The sequence below is a fragment of the Triticum dicoccoides genome, chromosome 1B, assembly GCF_002162155.2.
Source record: "Triticum dicoccoides isolate Atlit2015 ecotype Zavitan chromosome 1B, WEW_v2.0, whole genome shotgun sequence".
In the NCBI taxonomy this organism is placed as follows: Eukaryota; Viridiplantae; Streptophyta; class Magnoliopsida; order Poales; family Poaceae; genus Triticum; species Triticum dicoccoides.
In genome coordinates this window covers 421,280,892-421,299,803 of record NC_041381.1, presented here as the reverse complement: position 1 = coordinate 421,299,803, position 18,912 = coordinate 421,280,892, and the positions used below count along the sequence as shown (strand labels likewise).

General features: G+C 49.1%; 2 protein-coding genes across 2 annotated transcripts; both read left to right on the top strand.

Moving 5' to 3' along the window:
- The first annotated feature begins 236 nt into the window (after nt 1-236).
- On the top strand, nt 237-846 carry LOC119338759 (14 kDa proline-rich protein DC2.15-like). The gene has a single exon (XM_037611002.1). The coding sequence runs from the start codon at nt 296-298 to the stop codon at nt 656-658; it is 363 nt and encodes a 120-aa protein (XP_037466899.1). The 5' UTR covers nt 237-295; the 3' UTR covers nt 659-846.
- A 10,964-nt stretch (nt 847-11,810) lies between these two features.
- LOC119338748 (cortical cell-delineating protein-like) lies at nt 11,811-12,462 on the top strand. The gene has a single exon (XM_037610995.1). The coding sequence runs from the start codon at nt 11,842-11,844 to the stop codon at nt 12,265-12,267; it is 426 nt and encodes a 141-aa protein (XP_037466892.1). The 5' UTR covers nt 11,811-11,841; the 3' UTR covers nt 12,268-12,462.
- The last annotated feature ends 6,450 nt before the right edge of the window (nt 12,463-18,912 follow it).

The window sequence follows — 18,912 nt, the reverse complement described above, 5'->3', positions numbered from 1 at the left end:
GCAAGAATACAAAGTGAAGTCCATTACGCAGTTCAATGAGACAAACCATGCACTCACGGGTGCATGCTCATCCAAATCCAAGGAAAATACCACCACAACGCGAATGCATGATCCTGACGCGCCAGCTCGGAAAATCACATGCTGTCTCTTCACGGACGTGTAGACTCCCATTTGCTGAGGTCGAAGGCCTAGCTACAAATACGCCTCTCCATGCGGTCATACTGGTGCATCAGACTTCAAGCGGGAGCACGAAAGCACACGCAGTCGCTAACACTTGCTCCATTAATATCGATCGATGGCCATGGTAGCCAGAGCCGCGCTGCTCCTGGCCATGGTGGTCGTGGCAAGCGCCACCTACTGCCCCCCGCCGCCGGCGCCGGTGCCGGTGCCCCGCTACGGGTCGTGCCCCCAGAACGCGCTCAAGCTGCACGTGTGTGCCAACGTGCTGAACCTGGTGAAGGCCAAGATCGGCGTGCCGCCAACGGAGCCCTGCTGCTCGCTCCTCGACGGGCTCGTCAACCTGGACGCCGCCGTCTGCCTTTGCACCGCCATCAAGGCCAACGTGCTCGGGATCCACCTCAACGTCCCCATCGACCTTAGCCTCATCCTGAACAACTGCGGCAAGATCTGCCCCGCCGACTTCCAGTGCATCCACTAGGAATGCTAGAAGTGCATGCACAGTACTATCGATCGAGTGGGGTGTTGTTTGCTTTCGTTTCAAGCCTTTGCTTTATTTATTTCTTAATTCTATGCTGGCAATCTGGCCTAGCATGTACGTTCTCGCTTTCACTCGAGAGGTAGGATTATGATCCTTTGGAGTTTAATTGAAGTGGTGATTTCATGAGATTGGAGCGCATCCTTAGGGCATCCCAATTTGCTACTTGTACGAGACTCGCGGGCCATGTGCACGAAGGAGAAAAGATGACGACATGATAGTCAACCCTAGATAGTCGACGGCGGCGGCGGTGCGATTTTCAGGCCGGCGACCGCCCTGACCTCTGGGGACGGTCCCGTTGGTGTTGGCCTACGGCACGACAACGAGAGAACCAGTCCCCAGACCGCCGGAGCGCTGAGGTTTTGCAACCGTGTTGCTTTTGATCTCCGTATCTATCTCTGATTCAACCACACGGCCGGCTCGGATTCTGCGGAGATTGGGTCAAATAAGAACATGTCTAGTAGACCCCGTATAACATCAATCCGCAAAACGCGTTTACAATTCATGGAAAAACGGCTTTGCGGGCCGACGTGGGCGGCCGCAGAATCAGACCCTGCAAACAGACCCGTATAAAAGGATATTAGCAGAAGATGCTTTTTTACGGACCGGCTTTGCGGGGTCTGTTCAGGCGCCGCTTCCGCCGGTCCGTAAACAGATGCGGTTTGATCTGAATTTGATACATATGCACATATTCAGAAAAAAATATCAATACCACAATACAATAATCATTCACATTATAAATAATTATTCAAATCACCGAAGCAAATTAAATAATTTAATATAAAAGTTATCCCAAATACAAATCACACATGAATTAAATGAAAATGAATAGAAAAATAAGTTTTGTTACTGCCAGCCCTTTGCCAATGATACTCAATGAGATCCTCCTGAAGCTAAAAGTGTGTGTTTGCATTTTTAATTTCCTTGTAGGTATGAAGAAAAGCTCTAATGCGGTTAAGGTCTCTAGCTGGTTTCACACGAGTTCATGCCTCTCTCATCTTCGAGAATCATATTGTGAAGAATAACACAACATGTCATGACGTTTTTTAAGGCACGCTTGTCCCAGAAACGAGCAGGACCACGAACAATGGCAAACCTGGATTGCAAAAACCCCGAATGCTCTTTCAATGTCTTTTGGGGCCGCCTCTTGCACCCTTGCAAATTCACATTGTTTCCTAGTTGTGGGTTCTTTGATGCTCTTGACAAATATGCACCAAGGAGGGTATATACCATCTGTAAGATAGTACCCCTTTTGTGTATTCATGCCCATTGATAGTGTAGTTGCAAGCAGGAGCATCACCACTATCAAGCCTAGCAAACAAATGAGATCGTCGCAACACATTGATATCATTGAGAGTACCCGACATACCAAAAAAGCAATGCCAAATCCATAAATCCTCGGATGCTACAACCTCTAGCACAATTGTTGCATCACGAGACTTGGCACAATACATTCCCTGCCATGCCTTCGGGCAATTTTTCCAAGTCCAATGCGTATAGTCAATGCTACCTAGCATGCCAGGCCAACCTCTTCTCTCCTTAGATGCCATCAATTTTTTTGTGTCTTCCTCATTGGGTGCCCGGAGATATTCAGGACCAAAGACACGGATGATCACTTTGGCAAACCTACGCACTGACTCAATTGTGGTATCTTCACCAATGCGAAGGTACACATCGGCATAGTCAGTCGGAATGCCGTATGAAATTACCCTCATAGCTGCCGAGATGTTTTGATATGCACTAAATCCCTTCAAGCCCGCGACATTTCTTCTTTGAGTAAAATACCGACAATTGGCCTCACAAGCTTGAACAATTTTCACGAAGAGAGATCGGCGCATTCGGTACCTTCTCTGGAAGAGGTGCGGCGGATATGTTGGATTCTCTGCGAAGTAGTCTTGCATCAACATCTATTTCCCGATATGGCGATTCCGAGGAATGCAAAGACAGACGACGGTCAATCCTCGTCGCCTCTTTCGGTTCTCATCTTCGTGCTCCTTCACGGCAAGGGCCATCACCAACGTCCGTTGGCGATAGTTGACAAGCAACGTGTCAACATCCGAGTCGGATGAATCGTCGAGCAAAAACTTCTCGCATGGGCTCAATTCCATCTAAATTCACAAAAACACACACCGCGTTAACCAACTATGCATATCGCTCAGCACATCCACAACTAAAAACTCACCGGCGGCTCGGGGGCGCTCGATCCCGGGCGGCGACGGCGACGGCGACTACGGGCAGCTCGGATCGTCGGATCCGGTGCAACGGCTTGGTGGAAGAGGGTAGGGGCGGCCCCGCGGCGCGATTCCGCCCGCAGATCATTTGGCCGGAATCACCGGCGGCGGACAGGCAGAACCGATGGTGGATGACAACGGAAGGAGTTGGGTAAAGGGCGCGGGCTGAAATGTCCCTCCTGCTAACCGCTTTCCTGGGATACGGGACACCATAGGTGCGAGGTGGAAACCTGCGTATTCGTGGGTTGGGGATGAGATTTTGCTTCGCCCCTCGAAAATATTTACGGGCTGAACGTGTTTGCGGGGTCTGGTCGCCATTTTCCGCGCTGACCCGTATTTTGGCGGTTATTTTGCAGGTCGCGGCTTTATACGGGGTCTGCTAGAGATGCTCTAAGCCCCCTTCGGATCGATTGCACACCGCACCTATTTCAGACCTGTCTTGTTGTGTTGCCCTAAACCTCGACCGCGACCAAAGTTGAGCCTTTATACGAACACAAGACCCGAACGATGAATCAGAAAAATAACTCGGAGGAGCAGATCTTGGGAGGAGGGATGTCCAAGTGTCGGCAGGAGCAGGTAAACTACAGGGGCCGTGCCGACAAGAAGTTGCGGCCTGTGCAGAGGCAGAAGCACCTCTCACTACTAGGAAAATGCTTATACATAGAATTTTAGTAGTAGCGCCTGTTTGGGCACCCATGCTACTGGTATGTACCAGTAGCGCCGGCCAAAACGGGCGCTACTGCTACTGTATAGCAGCAGCGCTGGTTGGCGCGGGCCGCGCTGCTGTTTAGCGGGCCACCGGGCCAAAATGGCAGGCCACTTAGCTGTAGCGTGTGATGTACACCGGCGCTACAACTAGTGGGCTTAGCAGGAGCATTGGCCCATTACCCGCGCTACTGCTAAGCCCACTTACTCCCTCGGCCCGTGTGCCGGCCGGCCTGCTCGCAACCCCGGCCTCATAACTCAGCTCACTCACACACTCCACACTCCTCCCTTAATCCCCCACGCCGGCCCTCCTCCCTGCAGGCCGCCCTTCCCCGCGTCGGCATCCTCCCCTGCCGGCCACCCCGGCCCCCGCGCCGGCTCTCCTCCACCGCGCCGGCCCTCCTTCCTCGCCCCCCCCGCGCCGGCCGCCCCCCTGCGCTGGCCCTCCTCCACCGAGAGGTACATCCTCCTCCCTCCTTCCTTCTCCTCCCTAGTTTCTTTTGAACCCTAGCTAGTTGAAAAAATTAGGTTTTTAATCTTAGTTGTTTAATCTTAGGAAAATGTAGTATGAAACCTAGCTAGTTAATCTTAGGATAATGTAGTAGGAATCTTAGGATAATGTACTATGAATCTTAGGATAATGTAGGTTTTTAGTCTTAGTTGTTTAATCTTACGATAATGTAGTATGAACCCTAGCTAGTTAATCTTAGGATAATGTAGTATGAATCTTAGGATAATGTAGTATGAACCCTAGCTAGTTAATCTTAGGATCATATTTTGAACTATCACATTTGTTGTTATTTTTTTAGTAAAAACAATTATTCCTGTTATATGCAAATTTGAAATGGATATTTTGAACTAGATATATGTCATATTTTGAACATGTCACAATCTTAGTTGTTTAACCGAGTGGCCTATGTTTTGCTAGAATGTTGATTCATCCACGTTCTGGTAAATTTCAGGCGCTCGATATGTCTTGCTTTTAGGAAAGGTCATGCCGAATTTTGCTAAGTGTTTATTAATTTTGTTTCCATAATTAAGCATTTTGTTCTCGACGTCGACGATGCCTATCCCGCATCCTCGTCGTCGACTCGGCGGAGGAGGCCTGCTTGAGCAGAGGGGCCATGTCTGGGACTGGGCTCCGCCGGGTTGGTACTGGGTTGTGCTACCTTCCGGTGAGTGCAGCTTAGTGAGGAGCCAGCCCGTCGTTGACCCGGAGTGTCTTTGGTGGCGGTCACATGGGCCTGCATCGGTGCAGAGGCTTGAGTCCCCCGCGCATATGGTACAACACCGTGTCACGGAGGACGCGCACGTCCATCGCTACATGGTTGCGTTAGCGGACGGCAGATTCTCCAATACCTGACAGATTCTTCAATGATCTCACCGGAGCTACGATCATGTGATGGTTACTTCTCTTTGGGTGTCCACCGCCCGCGGCCCACTGAACCTAGAGGAGCTATTATTCGAGATGTATTAGTGATATTATATGATCTTTGCTACAAACTACTATATATGTATTCGATGATGGATTATTAATTACCTATTAGTTATTTGCTTATTGAATGCATGCTGATTTGAATGGAGTAATTTGTTTTATCTCTATTATGATTTAGTTTTGCTTATTGAATGCATGCTAATTTGAATGGAGTACTTTGTTTTATCTCTATTATGATTTAGTTTTGCTTATTGAATGCACGTCTGTTTCAACAATGAACATATAGGAAATGTCTGACGATGAAAGGGAATTCACTATGTGCGAGGACTGCGAAGATGAGCGCGGTCTGTGCGATAGTCCTCACCTGGTAGAAGATCGGCGCTTCAGCATCAAGCTCCAGAAGATCTTCGATGTTGAAACGGTATGCAACGATGACAAGTGTTTTTTGTTATTTTTTGCACGGCTTCTCTGCTTCTTCAACGTGTAATTTTTGTCTTTTACAATTCGACTAGCTTATCCCATGTCATGCAAGACGCTATGTCTTGGAGAAGATGGATTTTGAAGATCATGAAAGCACGGAGACAAATATAATTCAACTAAGGACCCATCATGGTTATGATTTTGCTGTAAATCTATGCAATTCTGTGAACTCATCCAATTTTGGTTGCCTGAATTGGGAAGCACTTTGCAAGGCGTATGATTTTCATGAGGGTATGCTTCTCACCTTTGATCTTGGTGATCCTGACATCGGCGAAATGAATATGACCATTTGGGTCCTTGTTGACACGCTTCCAGTTCTACCGTTGTTTGAGTTTCTTAAACATATTTATTATGTAATTTATATTATTTATTTCAAAATAGTTGACAACTTATTTTTATTTTTCAAAAAATGTACGGAAGATGGTAGACAGAACCTACTACTACAATGATGAAGCACAATTAACTTATAAGGAGAAAGATGGTCTTATCACATTTTTTACTGATCTTGAAAATTACAATAGCTATTATCAAACTCCTCCATCTTTTGCATAAATTCTTCTAAAACTAAACTACATTGCTAACTACAAAGTTATTACTATGTTTTTGAACAGAAAATCCCGATGGATTGTGTGCCTCATCTGATGTTGCCGAGAGGTCGCGTTGATGTTATGAGCTTACGGCCACCACGACCAGGTCAGCCGCAGTATCCACATCACTCCTGTCGATACCGGATTTCTAAAAGCGAGGAAGCCATGATAATAAATGATTTGAAAAAATGTTTCGACCATCGTAGAGAGCTACTTGGAAGCAACATTGTGCGTAGGCCAAGACTTGGAGACAGGATGATCTCCGTTCTTTATTATGAAGAGTCCATTTTTCTTAATGGAGAGTCAATGCCTATCTTGTTTTATGATATTTTACCTAAGAGAGGATAGAGTAGGTCCTATGAGAGGAGTAGGTCCTAGGTAGAATGTGTTATTATGTGCTACACTGTGTTAGAGTTGATGATGATGAGGAGGAGTTGTGATTATGACTAGTGACCAACTTGTTATATGATGTCTCATTGACGAACATTGTTTGATGGTGATGACTAGTGGTAATGAATATGCTATTTAAACAGACTAGTTCATGATGAGTTGTTATTGTATAAAAGATATATCTGTTTAAACATGTACAACGCCAAAATGCAAAAAAAAAAAAAACCCATCAATTTTAGCAGTGGCGCGGGCCAAAATATTACCAACAACGCTCATTTACCAGTAGTGCTTTCCAGAGACGCGCTACTAGTATCTGAACATACCAGTAGTGCTGGACTAAACAAGCGCTACTGCTATAAAATAGCTGTACTGCTGTAGCAATAGCGCGGGCGATAGCTCAAAAACCAGTGCTATTGGTAAGGTTTTCCCTAGTAGTGTCTATCTGGTGCTAGATGACTGGACGAAGGACTTTTCCATCCGCAAGATTGACATCGACACCTTGGACGGCAGCTCCGACCTAGACTTGGAGCCCCCGATTCTTCGACTAGTGTCACCTTCACCTACTTATCCCATGAACTTTGCTGCCCTGGGCAGCAAAATCTTCATGGCGAGCAACAAACACCCTAGCACCATGGTCTACGACGCAGAGACAGCTGGACTGGCCATCGGCCCTCCTCTCCCGGCTGGACTGCACGGCGGCATCCACATCTTTGTGGCTACTGCCAACATGCAGTTGTATGTGTTGAAGTATAGCATCAAGGACATGCGGCAGTCATTTCAGGTGCTGTCCGCGGTCGGCATCACGGATCCCCATTCTTCAAATCCAAGCACTGACTGGTGTTGGACAAGCGTGCCTTTTCCAATGCCATTCACCAAGGATGACATGATCACCTCCTACGCCATGCACCCGGATGGACACATTATCTTCATGTCTGCTAGCAGCAGGCGCGATCTACGTCACACCTTCTCCTTTGACACCAGGTGGCAAGAGTGGAGGTGTCTTGGGGAATGGGCATTGCCTTTCCAAGGACAAGGCTACTTTGACAGTGAGTTGGATGCATGGGTTGGCCTTCACAAGGATGGGTACATTTGTTCCTGCCAAGCCGCTTAGTGCACCAACACAGTTACCATGCAGCCGGACTGGAAGACGACCAAGGAGAAACTTTTCCTCAAGCACTCGGGTGCCACCCTCACGTACATGGGGAACACCAGGTTTTGCCTTGTGAAGAGTGTGGTATGTGAAGAAGTGGAGTTAGATGATGCCTTTGATGACTGTAATGGCTTCATGCTATGCATCACCATTTTTTGTCTCAAGTACAATCGTGAGGGAGAGCTGCAAACCACCATCCGCCGCACCACCAAATCCTATCAAGTGTACGGACGAATGAGCGTTGATGATGACAACGCTCATTTACCAGTAGTGCATTCGTCAAAACTCCAATCTTATGCATTCGTCAAACCATCTGCAGCATTGATGATGACGACGAGCTCGCCCCGCTGACGCCGTTGGTTGCCAGGTGCTCCAGTGGGGTGAGCGATCCGGCTGCCGCTGCTGTTGTCGCTGCTGCTCCTGAGGCGTCTTTGGACCAGGGATGGGTGATGGTTGGGGGCCGGCGTCGTTCGGCGTCGCCGACATCGGCTCTGGCTCCCCGGCCTATCCCTGCCTAGCTCCGCGGTCGATGCTGCAGATGCCTCGCCCCTGGACACTGGGCGGCGGTTTGCAGAGATCCCTTCCGATGCTCTCGTTGCTTGGAGAACGGTCATCATGCTCGTGACTGCCGCAACCCATGGCGTTCTCTCAGCTCTCTGGCATATCTTGTTGTCCCGCCCGTCTCTCGCCTTGGCATCCAACATTGTCAACCTCCTACTCCAAGAGAGGCCCAATTAAAATCCACACTACCTTCCGTTGCGCTTCACCGTGGATCTTGGACGTCTGTGGTTTCTGCTTCCGCTAGCCCGGCATCCCCATCCATTGATGTGCTTCAGACCGCTCTGGCTGATCAGACCGAGTTGCTTCAGGGTTGGCAGACACGTATTGAGAGCTTCCTGGAACGGGCTGAGGCTGCTTTGAGCAGGCTCTCCTTTTTGCCGGCTACGTTTCTGGCCACGCATACACCACTCCCTCATGTTGGCTCCACGGAGGACGAAGGGGCAGATCCTTATGGTTGTTTCTCCCCTCGTGTTCGGGACAATTCATCATTGATGTCTGCTTCGTCCGTTGTGCATGCCGATGTGGGCGAGTCCATCGCCGTGCTTGGGGCTCCGGTGCTACAGCTCATGCTCGAGCTTCGGGATATATGTTCGAGCCCTGCTTCGCCTCTGTCCTTGGAGCGGTTGGAAGTGGACTCGTCGACAACCTTGTGTGAGGGGCATGTTTTGCCTCTGTCGTGTGAGCAATTGGAGGCGCCGAAGTCCATTGTGTCGATGGTTCCTGTGGTGGAGGATGACGTGTTGGGGGTTCCTCGGGCCGATGATGTCGATGCGGCTGGTCTATTGGTGCTTGCCCCTAGTAGGAGCCCCTTGGTTGATGACAACTACATCAAGAAGTACAATGAGTTCTATGATTTTCTTGACAAATGGGTGACGGATCAGTCTGGACCCGGCATCACAAGTGGTTGCCTCCCCCAAGAAGAAACCCAATAGGGAGAAAGCAAAGAGAAACAAAAGCAAGAAGGGCGGTGTCATTCGGAAGACGTCCACGATTTCATGATGGAGGGTGCTCCTTTTTTATCGTGGTCGATGTTCTTGTGTGAAGCTCCGCTGTGTTGTACAAGTGTCAAGGGTTTCGGTTGTGGTGCATTGGGAGGGCCACATGTGCGGTCACAGTGTTTCCTGTTCTGTGAGTAGTACGACTTGGGTTGTTTGTATCTGTTTTTGTCCGGTTTTCCAAAAATTAACTGGGCAATTCTCTTCTTCTTAATTAATCGATGAGGCAAATCTTTTGCCTCTGTTTCAAAAAAAAAAAACCTATCAAGTGTCTAAGCATGTCACGTCATTTTCTCCCGTGGCGTTCTAGTTTTAGCTAGGAATTTGCTGTTTGGCTTGGTTGTATGCAATGCATCTATGTCCTTCTCATGGATGTAAATTATTATTTGTAGCAATAAAAATCTTCCTTAAGAAAAAAAAAATGACGATGTCCGCAGCTTACTGGTGTGTCGAGATGGGTAATTCCCACGACACTCCGGAGTTCTGTTTTCTATGATTCATACAGTAATATGGTGTGCAGCGAGGGGAGCTTTGACGAATGCATAAGATTGGAGTTACTACCGCTGTGACATATGTGAACTCCGAAAATATGTTCGAGCACATTTCTCTATTTTTTTATGAGAGAAAGCACTCTAAGTTATGTTTCCTGAGTGCCCACTAGCTCTCGCCAACTTTCACAACTCGAATTCCTCCCTGATTCTACGCATGACAATCGATGCCATTGATACTTTCTTATCAAAAACACGGCTGTTCCGTTCCAGTCAAATGAAGCGCAAGGCACAGTACGACAGAGAGTTGAGTTGCTTGCGGTCGCTAATGGCTCTAAAAATGCTGCTCACCTCTGGCCACCAATCGGAGAGCGCATCCCCACTGCTTGGAGTAAATCTGTGGAGCCTAAGTGGTAGAAACACATTGTACACCCAGGTGTTGTACCAAATTTCGCGTGAGAAAAAGCAGCCCAGCAACATATGGTTGACCGTCTCCTCCTGCGCACAGAGGACGCGGCCGCTGGATGTTGCAGATGCCGCTGAGCTAGCCAATCTGCAGTCCACAGTCAGTTGTGAAGAGCAAGCCAAGCAAAAACTTCTGAAACACTAACGCCCACATGTGTGGGCGTTCTTCAACTCGCCCACACGTCTGGATGATCGTTGATTGTCTTTTACACGAATCTTGACACGAAAAGGTGGATTTGGTGTGTCACGTAGGACGGGGCTGGTGTGTGGACGTTGAAGAGTTTGCCCACACGTCCCGCATCATACTGTTGCCAGCTGCGCTGTGTGGGCGAATTAGTTTATGCCCACACAGCCACCACCTAGTCCATGCGCGTGTGGGCGAACTGATTTTCGCCCACACGACACTCCTACGTTGTGGATGGCAACTGCAATTACGCGGACGTGGCAACTAGGTAAACAAACATGACAACTGTGATTCTTTTGCTAGACGGCAACTGCAGTTGCGCGTATGTGGCAACCAGATAAACACACATGGCAACTGCGATTAACTGTACATGGCAACTATGGTTGGACCACACGTGGCAACTAGGTAAACACACATGACAACTACTGTTTGACCACGTGTGGCAAGTAGTTAATCACACACGGCAACTACGGTTTGATTACACGCGGCAACTACCATAAATTAAACATGGCAACTATAGTTAATCAAAACAGATAGAGTTGTCATGCTCTTACAACTACACTTGCCATCCCAGATAACTACATCTGCCAACCAGGATGGCAACTAAATCGTCATCCTGCGGATACCTAACGTAGTTGCGGTAGAACGTGTGGGCATTTTTGCTTCGTGCCACACGCGTGAGATGAAGACGAGTAGTACTTATTGGATGTGTGGCACGAAGTAGCCGCACCCACACGTGTGAGCAATTCTAATGTCCGCTCACACATAACACGTGTGGGCTGCCTCCTGCTCACACCACACACGATGTGTGACCAGACTCTTTAACGCCCACACGTGTGTGCGTTATCAGGATCCAAAAACTTTTACCTCCAGAGGCGCCCAGGAAGACCAGACCTGATCTGCTGATTAATCTCTACCATTCGATAGCTAAAGCGAGATGACTATCAAAGGATGGATCTGTAGAAACCATCATACTGTATTATAAGCTTGTTCATTATTGATCTCCCTCACCTCACGCACGCTTATAATACGCCATATGAATGGACGTAACGTAACCCTCGATATCGGCTTAGCTTCCGGTGTCTATGCGCGCCCATATTGTGTGGCATGACAAGGTATTGCAGTGTTGCGTAACATGCATGAACATGCAAGGGTGTTGCTCAACTTGTTGCCATATCTCCAGAATTGATAAACCATATCATGCTTAAATCTTGTCTTATCTCTCTAAAACAAATGATACATCGAGAGGACAACCTAGCAGTTTTGAAAGCAATCGAATCACACATGGCCACGTCTGATCATACACACATACGTAAGCTACTACGTACGTCAAACAGCTCGATCCCATCCATGCATGCATCCGTATCACCAGGCTATAAATACAACACTCTCTCCAAGCTATCATGCATCCCAAACCCAAAGCACTAGCTATATTACTCTAGAATACCACACACAATGGCATCCAAAGCTGCTCTCTTCGTGGCCCTCAGCCTCCTCTCCGCCTTCGCCGCCCACGGCTGCGGAAGCACCTATTGCCAACCGCCGGTCGTCGTGCCGACACCACCAGTCGTCGTTCCGCCGCCATACCATGGAGGAGGAGGGCACGGCCACGGAGGGCAGTGCTCCATCAACGTGCTCAACCTGAGGGTGTGCGCCAACGTTCTCGGTGGACTGCTCGGCCTCAAGATCGGCGTTCCAGCGCGCGACCAGTGCTGCCCGCTGCTCCAGGGGTTGGCCGACCTCGACGCCGCCGTCTGCCTCTGCACCGCCGTCAGGGCCAACATCCTCGGCCTCCACCTCAACGTGCCTGTGGACATCAGCCTCCTCCTCAACCACTGCAGCAAGACGTGCCCGTCTGGTTTCACCTGCCCAGCCCATTAACGGACGTATTGTTGCATGGGCGCCGAATAAGATTTGCCTCCCGTACTTTGTTTTTTATTTCATCAAATGTGTATCTGTTCCACTCCCACATTTCAATTGTGTAACCGGTACCACTTTTGTTTTTTTGGCAAACAAGCATGTACTCTTCGTATTGATAAATATCATCAGTGAGCAATAATTATTCGGTTAATTATCCTTTTGCCCTCAGTGGTGTCCATGCCCATGTACTCAGTTTTGCCCTCAGATGCGAATTGTGCTCAGTTTTGCCCCTAGTCCATGCACAACTACTATGACGAGGCCAAACGGCCATATTTGAGTCCATTCCGTCCGCCGGCGTTAGTGGTTGTGGGTCCGGAGCTTACACGTGGGACCGCGTGGACGTGGGTCCGGAGCTGACATGTAGGCCCGTGCAACTAAATCCCCAAATCATTCGTAGGATTCTAGCTCACTCTGCCCATCCGCCGGCCGGCTGTCCTGCGTCGCCGCCGCCACCTGTGCCGTGGCCAGCACCTGCCCCGCCACCAGCTGCATGGCCTGCTCCGCCGCTACCGTCCTGCGCCTATGCTCCATGGCTACCTGCGACGCCACGGGTGGGGCGCCCGCCACCTGCTCGACCCGCGGCGCGGCCTCGTTCCGTGCGCCCGGCCGAAGCGCTCACAGGTGGGGGACTGTTGGAGCTGTTTGAACTAGGAGGAAGAACCCTAGGGCGAAATGGCGAGCAGCAGCGACCCCGGAGTATTTGGCGAGGCAGGCATCGGGCTGGAGATCCGCCGCGTCCACGACTGGGTTCTCGAGGGGTAAGTCTCACCTCCTGTTTAGATTGAGCTTAGTTGTGCATTTGAACACTCGATTCGAGTAGGTTTGCCCAATTAGTGTGCTAATTGCGTCTCTGTTTTTCGCCGGTTAGGATGGAGTTGCGGTTTGCTTTCTTGGTGCACATTAGAAGGGATCGGTACATGTTCGATGCAAACGATAAGAAGAAATACCAAGGATGTTTTGATTATCGGTTGCCAATGGCTAGTAATTGGAGTTTCAGACAATTTGGTGAGGTAATTTGTAGCCAATATCCTTGGGGTTTGCTTGATGAAGTGGTATACAAATACTATGACGGGGAAAAGAAATGGATGACAATTAGTAATGATGAAGAGCTAGCTACCATGTTTGTTAGGCATAAAGAGAAAGATAATTTTCATGTGAGGCTGCAAGTTGATGTGCTTGAGCAGGCATTTGGACCTAGGATGACGGGTGCAACATCTCGGGGAGAACCAAGTCGTCGTAATGGCATCTCTAGCCAGAAAAATTCAGTTGGTGCACGGCGACGTGGTGGCTCGACAAGTGTGGGCAACAGCAGTAGGGCCCCCCTTGAAGTGGATCCCGATGACTACAATTCTGGGATTGATGAAGAGAAGCTATATTCTGATGTTATTCAGAATTTACGCGGGCACCTCGGGCTGAAAACCAAGATGAGGCTCACAATGCAGTCCGTGTGGATGATGACGCGGTGGGTGAGGACGAAGACCTTGCAGCTGTTGAATGGGACCCTTTGAACCCTCATATGGAAGAATGTACAGTTTTTTGCATCCATGAATGAGTGTAGAAATGCACTTGTGACATACTACATCAAGGTAGAACGTACTTTCAAAGTTGACAAGAGCGATCAAGTACGTTACAGAGTGCACTGTCCGACTGAGGGTTGCCCATAGAGGCTGCTCGCATCTAAAATGCGAAATACCACTAATGTTCAGGTCAAAGAGAACCCTTTTAAGCACACATGCCAGGAATCAACCCTTAGGAAGGATACGATCAGTAGAGCCAAGTCAAGATGGGTGGCAGAAGAAGTAAAGAAGTGGGTGAAAGAAAACCAGCAAGTGGGTCCAAAGGAATTGCAGAAGAACATCAAAGATAAGTTCAAGATAGATTTACCATACATGAGGTTGTTCAATGGTAAACAACATGCTATGGATTCTATTTATGGTAACTGGCAGGAAAGTTTTCAATTGTTGTATTCATTCAAAGGTGAAGTGGAGAGGACAAGCCCAGGTAGTATTGTAGATATTGATCACCACACCGTGGACTACACATTCAGGGGAGTGTCAAAGACCAAGGAATGCTTTAGGAGGGTTTTTGTCTGCTTTGAGGCTTGTCGCCGGGTTTTTTTGGCAGGCTGCAGGCCTTATTTGGCCATTGATGCCACTTTTCTCACAAGGAGGTTTAAAGGACAGTTAGTAGCAGCTTGTGCAGTTGATGCACACAGTTTTGTATTTCCAGTTGCCTATGGTGTGCTGGAGACAGAGTCTGAGGAGAGCTGGACTTGGTTTTTGCATAATCTGCGCCGGGCTATTGCACATCCCAATGGGTTGGTCATTCATACAGATGCCTGCAAAGGTTTAGAAGTGGCTGTGGACAATGTGTTCCCTGGAGTAGAGCATAGGGAATGCATGCGTCACCTTGCTGCAAATTTCATGAAGAAATTCAAAGGAAAGGTGTATACCGACAATTTATGGCCAGCATCTTTGACTTGCAGTGTGAAGAAGCACAACTACCACTTGAGGCAGTTATACATGAATCCCAAAGTGAAAGAATACCTGGAAACACACCACTCCAAGTTATGGGCCAGAAGCCAATTCAGTGAAGAGAGCAAAGTTGACTATGTGCACAATAATCTAGCAGAGTCTTTCAACTCAACGATCCGGAAACTAAAGGGTCATTATGTGGTGGATTTGCTTGACAGGATAATGATAGAATACATGCAGAAATTTCATTATCGTGCAGGAGTAGACGAGGCAAAATTCATGGGCCACATTATCATCCCTGCCGTGATGAATGAACTGAAGCAGAAAACAACAAGCTTGGAAATGAACATGACTCTTTGCTCGGGTACCACAGCAGAGATATCATATTTGGATAAAGAGAAGAGGGAATGGAGATATCCAGTGGATTTATAAGCTAGAACTTTCAGTTGTAGGCAATGGCAGATAACTGGGTTGCCATGCATTCATGCCTTGTTTTTCATCACTTCTCTCCCAGGTCTAGCAGGGAACATACAACAGTATGTGCATGATTACTACTCTGTTGCAAGGTTCAAAGCCACATATGCTTATGCCTTGCCTGCTATGGAGGGAAAACAACAATGGGACATGGTGGACCCTGGATTCAAGCTTTACGCTCTAGTTCTGAAGAGAGTAGCAGGTAGTACAAGGAAGAGTTGAATCAGACCTCACAGCGAAGGAGCTAGACTTGGAGCGAGGAAGCGTAAGTGCACAAGGTGTGGTGGGTCTGGTCATTTCGGTAAGTATTGTGATAACACAGTAGATCTAGCGTTCGGAGAGAGTTTCGATGAAGGCTTCAATGAAAATGTTGGTCAGCAGCCAGTTGCCTCAACAGATGATGAAAATGATGGTCAACAACCGGTCGCATCAGATGAGGATTGAGGGAGTCCCGGATTAGGGGGTGTCCGGATAGCCGGACTACCATCATCAGCCGAACTATTATCGGCCGGACTATCATCATCGACCGGACTCCAAGACTATGAAGATACAAGATTGAAGACTTCGTCCCGTGTCCGGATGGGACTTTCCTTGGCGTGGAAGGCAAGCTTGGCGATACAGATACGTAGATCTCCTACCATTGTAACTGACTCTATGTAACCCTAGCCCTCTCCGGTGTCTATATAAACCGGATGGCTCTAGTCCGTAGGAAACAACAACAACCATTACAATCATACCATAGGCTAGCTTCTAGGGTTTAGCCTCCTTGATCTCGTGGTAGATCCACTCTTGTAAACATCCACAATATCAATATCAATCAAGCAGGACGTAGGGTTTTACCTCCATCAAGAGGGCCCGAACCTGGGTAAAACATCGTGTCCCTTGTCTCCTGTTACCATCCGCCTAGACGCACAATTCGGGACCCCCTACCCGAGATCCGCCGGTTTTGACACCGACATTGGTGCTTTCATTGAGAGTTCTTCTGTGACGTCACCGATAGGCTTGATGGCCTCCTCAATCAACAACGACGCAGTCCTGGGTGAGACTTTTCTCCCCGGACAGATCTTCGTATTCGGCGGCTTCGCACTGCGGGCCAACTCACTTGGCCATCTGGAGCAGATCGAAAGCTATGCCCCTGGCCGTCAGGTCAGGTTTGGAAGCCTAAACTTCACGGCCGATATCCGCGGGGACTTGATCTCCGATGGATCCGAGCCACAGCCAAGCATGCCGCGCTGCCACGACGGGCACGACCTAACTCTGCCGCCGGACAGCACCTTGGAGGCCGCACATGAATCCGCTCCGACCCATAGTCCAGAGCCTATCGCTCGGATCGAGGACGGATGGCTGGACACCGCCTCGGGAGCTGCAACTTCCACGGCGATGGAGCCGAACACTTACCTTGTCCCGCATAAAGCCCATGACTCCGAGGTGCCGGACCCCCTGCCGGACTCCGAACCTCCTGCGCCCCCGCCAGTCGAATCCGATTGGGCGCCGATCATGGAATTCACCGCTGCGGACACCTTTCAGCACTCACCCTTCGGCGATATCTTAAATTCGCTGAAGCATCTCTCACTATCCGGAGAGCCCTGGCCGAACTACGGCCAGGATGGTCGGGACGCGGACAATGAAGAAATTCGGAGCCCACCCACCACCCACTTCGTAGCCACCGTCGACGATCTAACCGACGTGCTAAACTACGACTCCGAAGACATCAACGGTATGGACGACGATGCCGGAGACAATCAAGAACCAGCGCCTACAGGGCACTGGAAGGCCACCTCGTCACATGACATACATATGGTGGACACCCCAAAGGGAAGCGATAACGAGGAACAACGGGACGCGGCAGAGGATAATCCCGCCGATAAACAACAAAAACGGCGACGTAGACGCCGCCCTAAGTCCCGCCTCGATCAAAGCAGCATTCCTAACGACCCAGCGATAGAGCAGGGCAAACCAGCGGACGACAAACATTCAACCAAGCAACCATCCAAACAGGACGAACCGGATAATCAACCCCTTCACGGAGCAATCAACAGTCTGGACACAACACCGGAGCATAAGAACCTTCGCAAAAGACTCGTCGCCACTGCAAGAAGTTTGAAGAAGGAAAAACGGAAGCTCAAAACAGCGGAAGACATACTCAGAATGAAGTGGAGCAAAGTACTCAAGACCGCAGACAAATATGGCAATGGCCATAAAACAAAGAACTACCCGAAGCGCAAGTTGCTGCCAGAATTTGACGAGGAAGCCATAGAGCCCTCACAGTCAAAAAATAAAGAGGCCGCCTGGCCGGATAGACGGCCAGATGACAGGACAAAAGCGACAAGCGGCGCCGCACACAAGCCGACTTATGATCCTGGGAAAACGGACGGCCCAACTAGGTCCATCTACAGGCCAAAAAAGAGGGCCCCAAGAAGTAACACAACACGACAAATGTTCGAAGACAGCGGCACACCCAAATACAGGGGCGCCGCACACCCGCTATGTTTTACCGATGAGGTGTTGGATCATGAATTTCCAGCAGGGTTCAAACCCATAAACATAGAGGCATACGACGGCACAACAGACCCCGGAGTCTGGATAGAAGATTACACACTACACATACACATGGCTAGAGGAGATGATCTCCACGCCATAAAATACCTACCCCTCAAGCTCAAAGGGCCAGCTCGGCATTGGCTCAAAAGCCTCCCAGAAAACACTGTTGGAAATTGGGAAGAGCTTGAGGACGCGTTTAGAGCAAATTTTCAAGGGACTTATGTCCGCCCTCCGGATGCAGACGATCTGAGTCATATAACCCAACAGCCCAGAGAGTCAGCGTGCAAATTCTGGAACAGGTTCCTTACCAAAAAGAACCAAATAGCCGACTGTCCGGACGCAGAAGCCTTAGCAGCTTTTAAACACAACGTCCAAGATGAATGGCTCGCCAGACACCTCGGCCAAGAGAAGCCAAGAACAATGGCCGCGCTAACAAGCCTCATGACGCGCTTTTGCGCAGGAGAAGACAGCTGGCTAGCAAGATGCAGCACCAGCGACCCGAGTACATCCGAGATCAGAGATGGAAACGGAAAATCACGGCGCAGGAAAGATCAGCGCCGGAATAAAGAAAAAAGCCCAAAGGGCACGGCGGTCAACGCCGGATTCAAAAGCTCGTGGCCAAACAATAAAACAATGCCTCTTAAGGACAACAGCGACGAGCTATCAAATTTAAACAAAATTTTAGATCGGATATGTCAAATTCACAGTACCTCCGGAAGGCCTGCAAACCATACCAACCGAAATTGTTGGGTTTTTAAATAGTCTGGCAGACTCAACGCCGGACACAAGGGGCTCGATGCGCCAAGCGAGGACGATGACGAACCCCACCAGCAGAGCACCGGAAGTCAAAAGACTTTCCCACAAGAAGTCAAAACAGTAAACTCGCTTCATGTGATAGTACGGAAAACCAACACGGCACTCGCTAAGACAAGTGTCGCACGGTCCACCCCAGCGGAACATCGAGATTGGATGTCAAAACCAATCACTTTCGACCATCTGGATTACTCCAGAAGTATCCGGAACGCATGATAGACTGCCCTGATATTGGATCCCATAATAGACGAACTACAATTCACGCAGGTTTTGATGGACGGCGGCAGTGACTCAAACCTGCTAT

Bases quoted from the DNA above. Each gene is read 5' to 3' on its own strand.
- LOC119338748 (XM_037610995.1), top strand. From the start codon at position 11,842: ATGGCATCCAAAGCTGCTCTCTTCGTGGCCCTCAGCCTCCTCTCCGCC.
- LOC119338759 (XM_037611002.1), top strand. From the start codon at position 296: ATGGCCATGGTAGCCAGAGCCGCGCTGCTCCTGGCCATGGTGGTCGTG.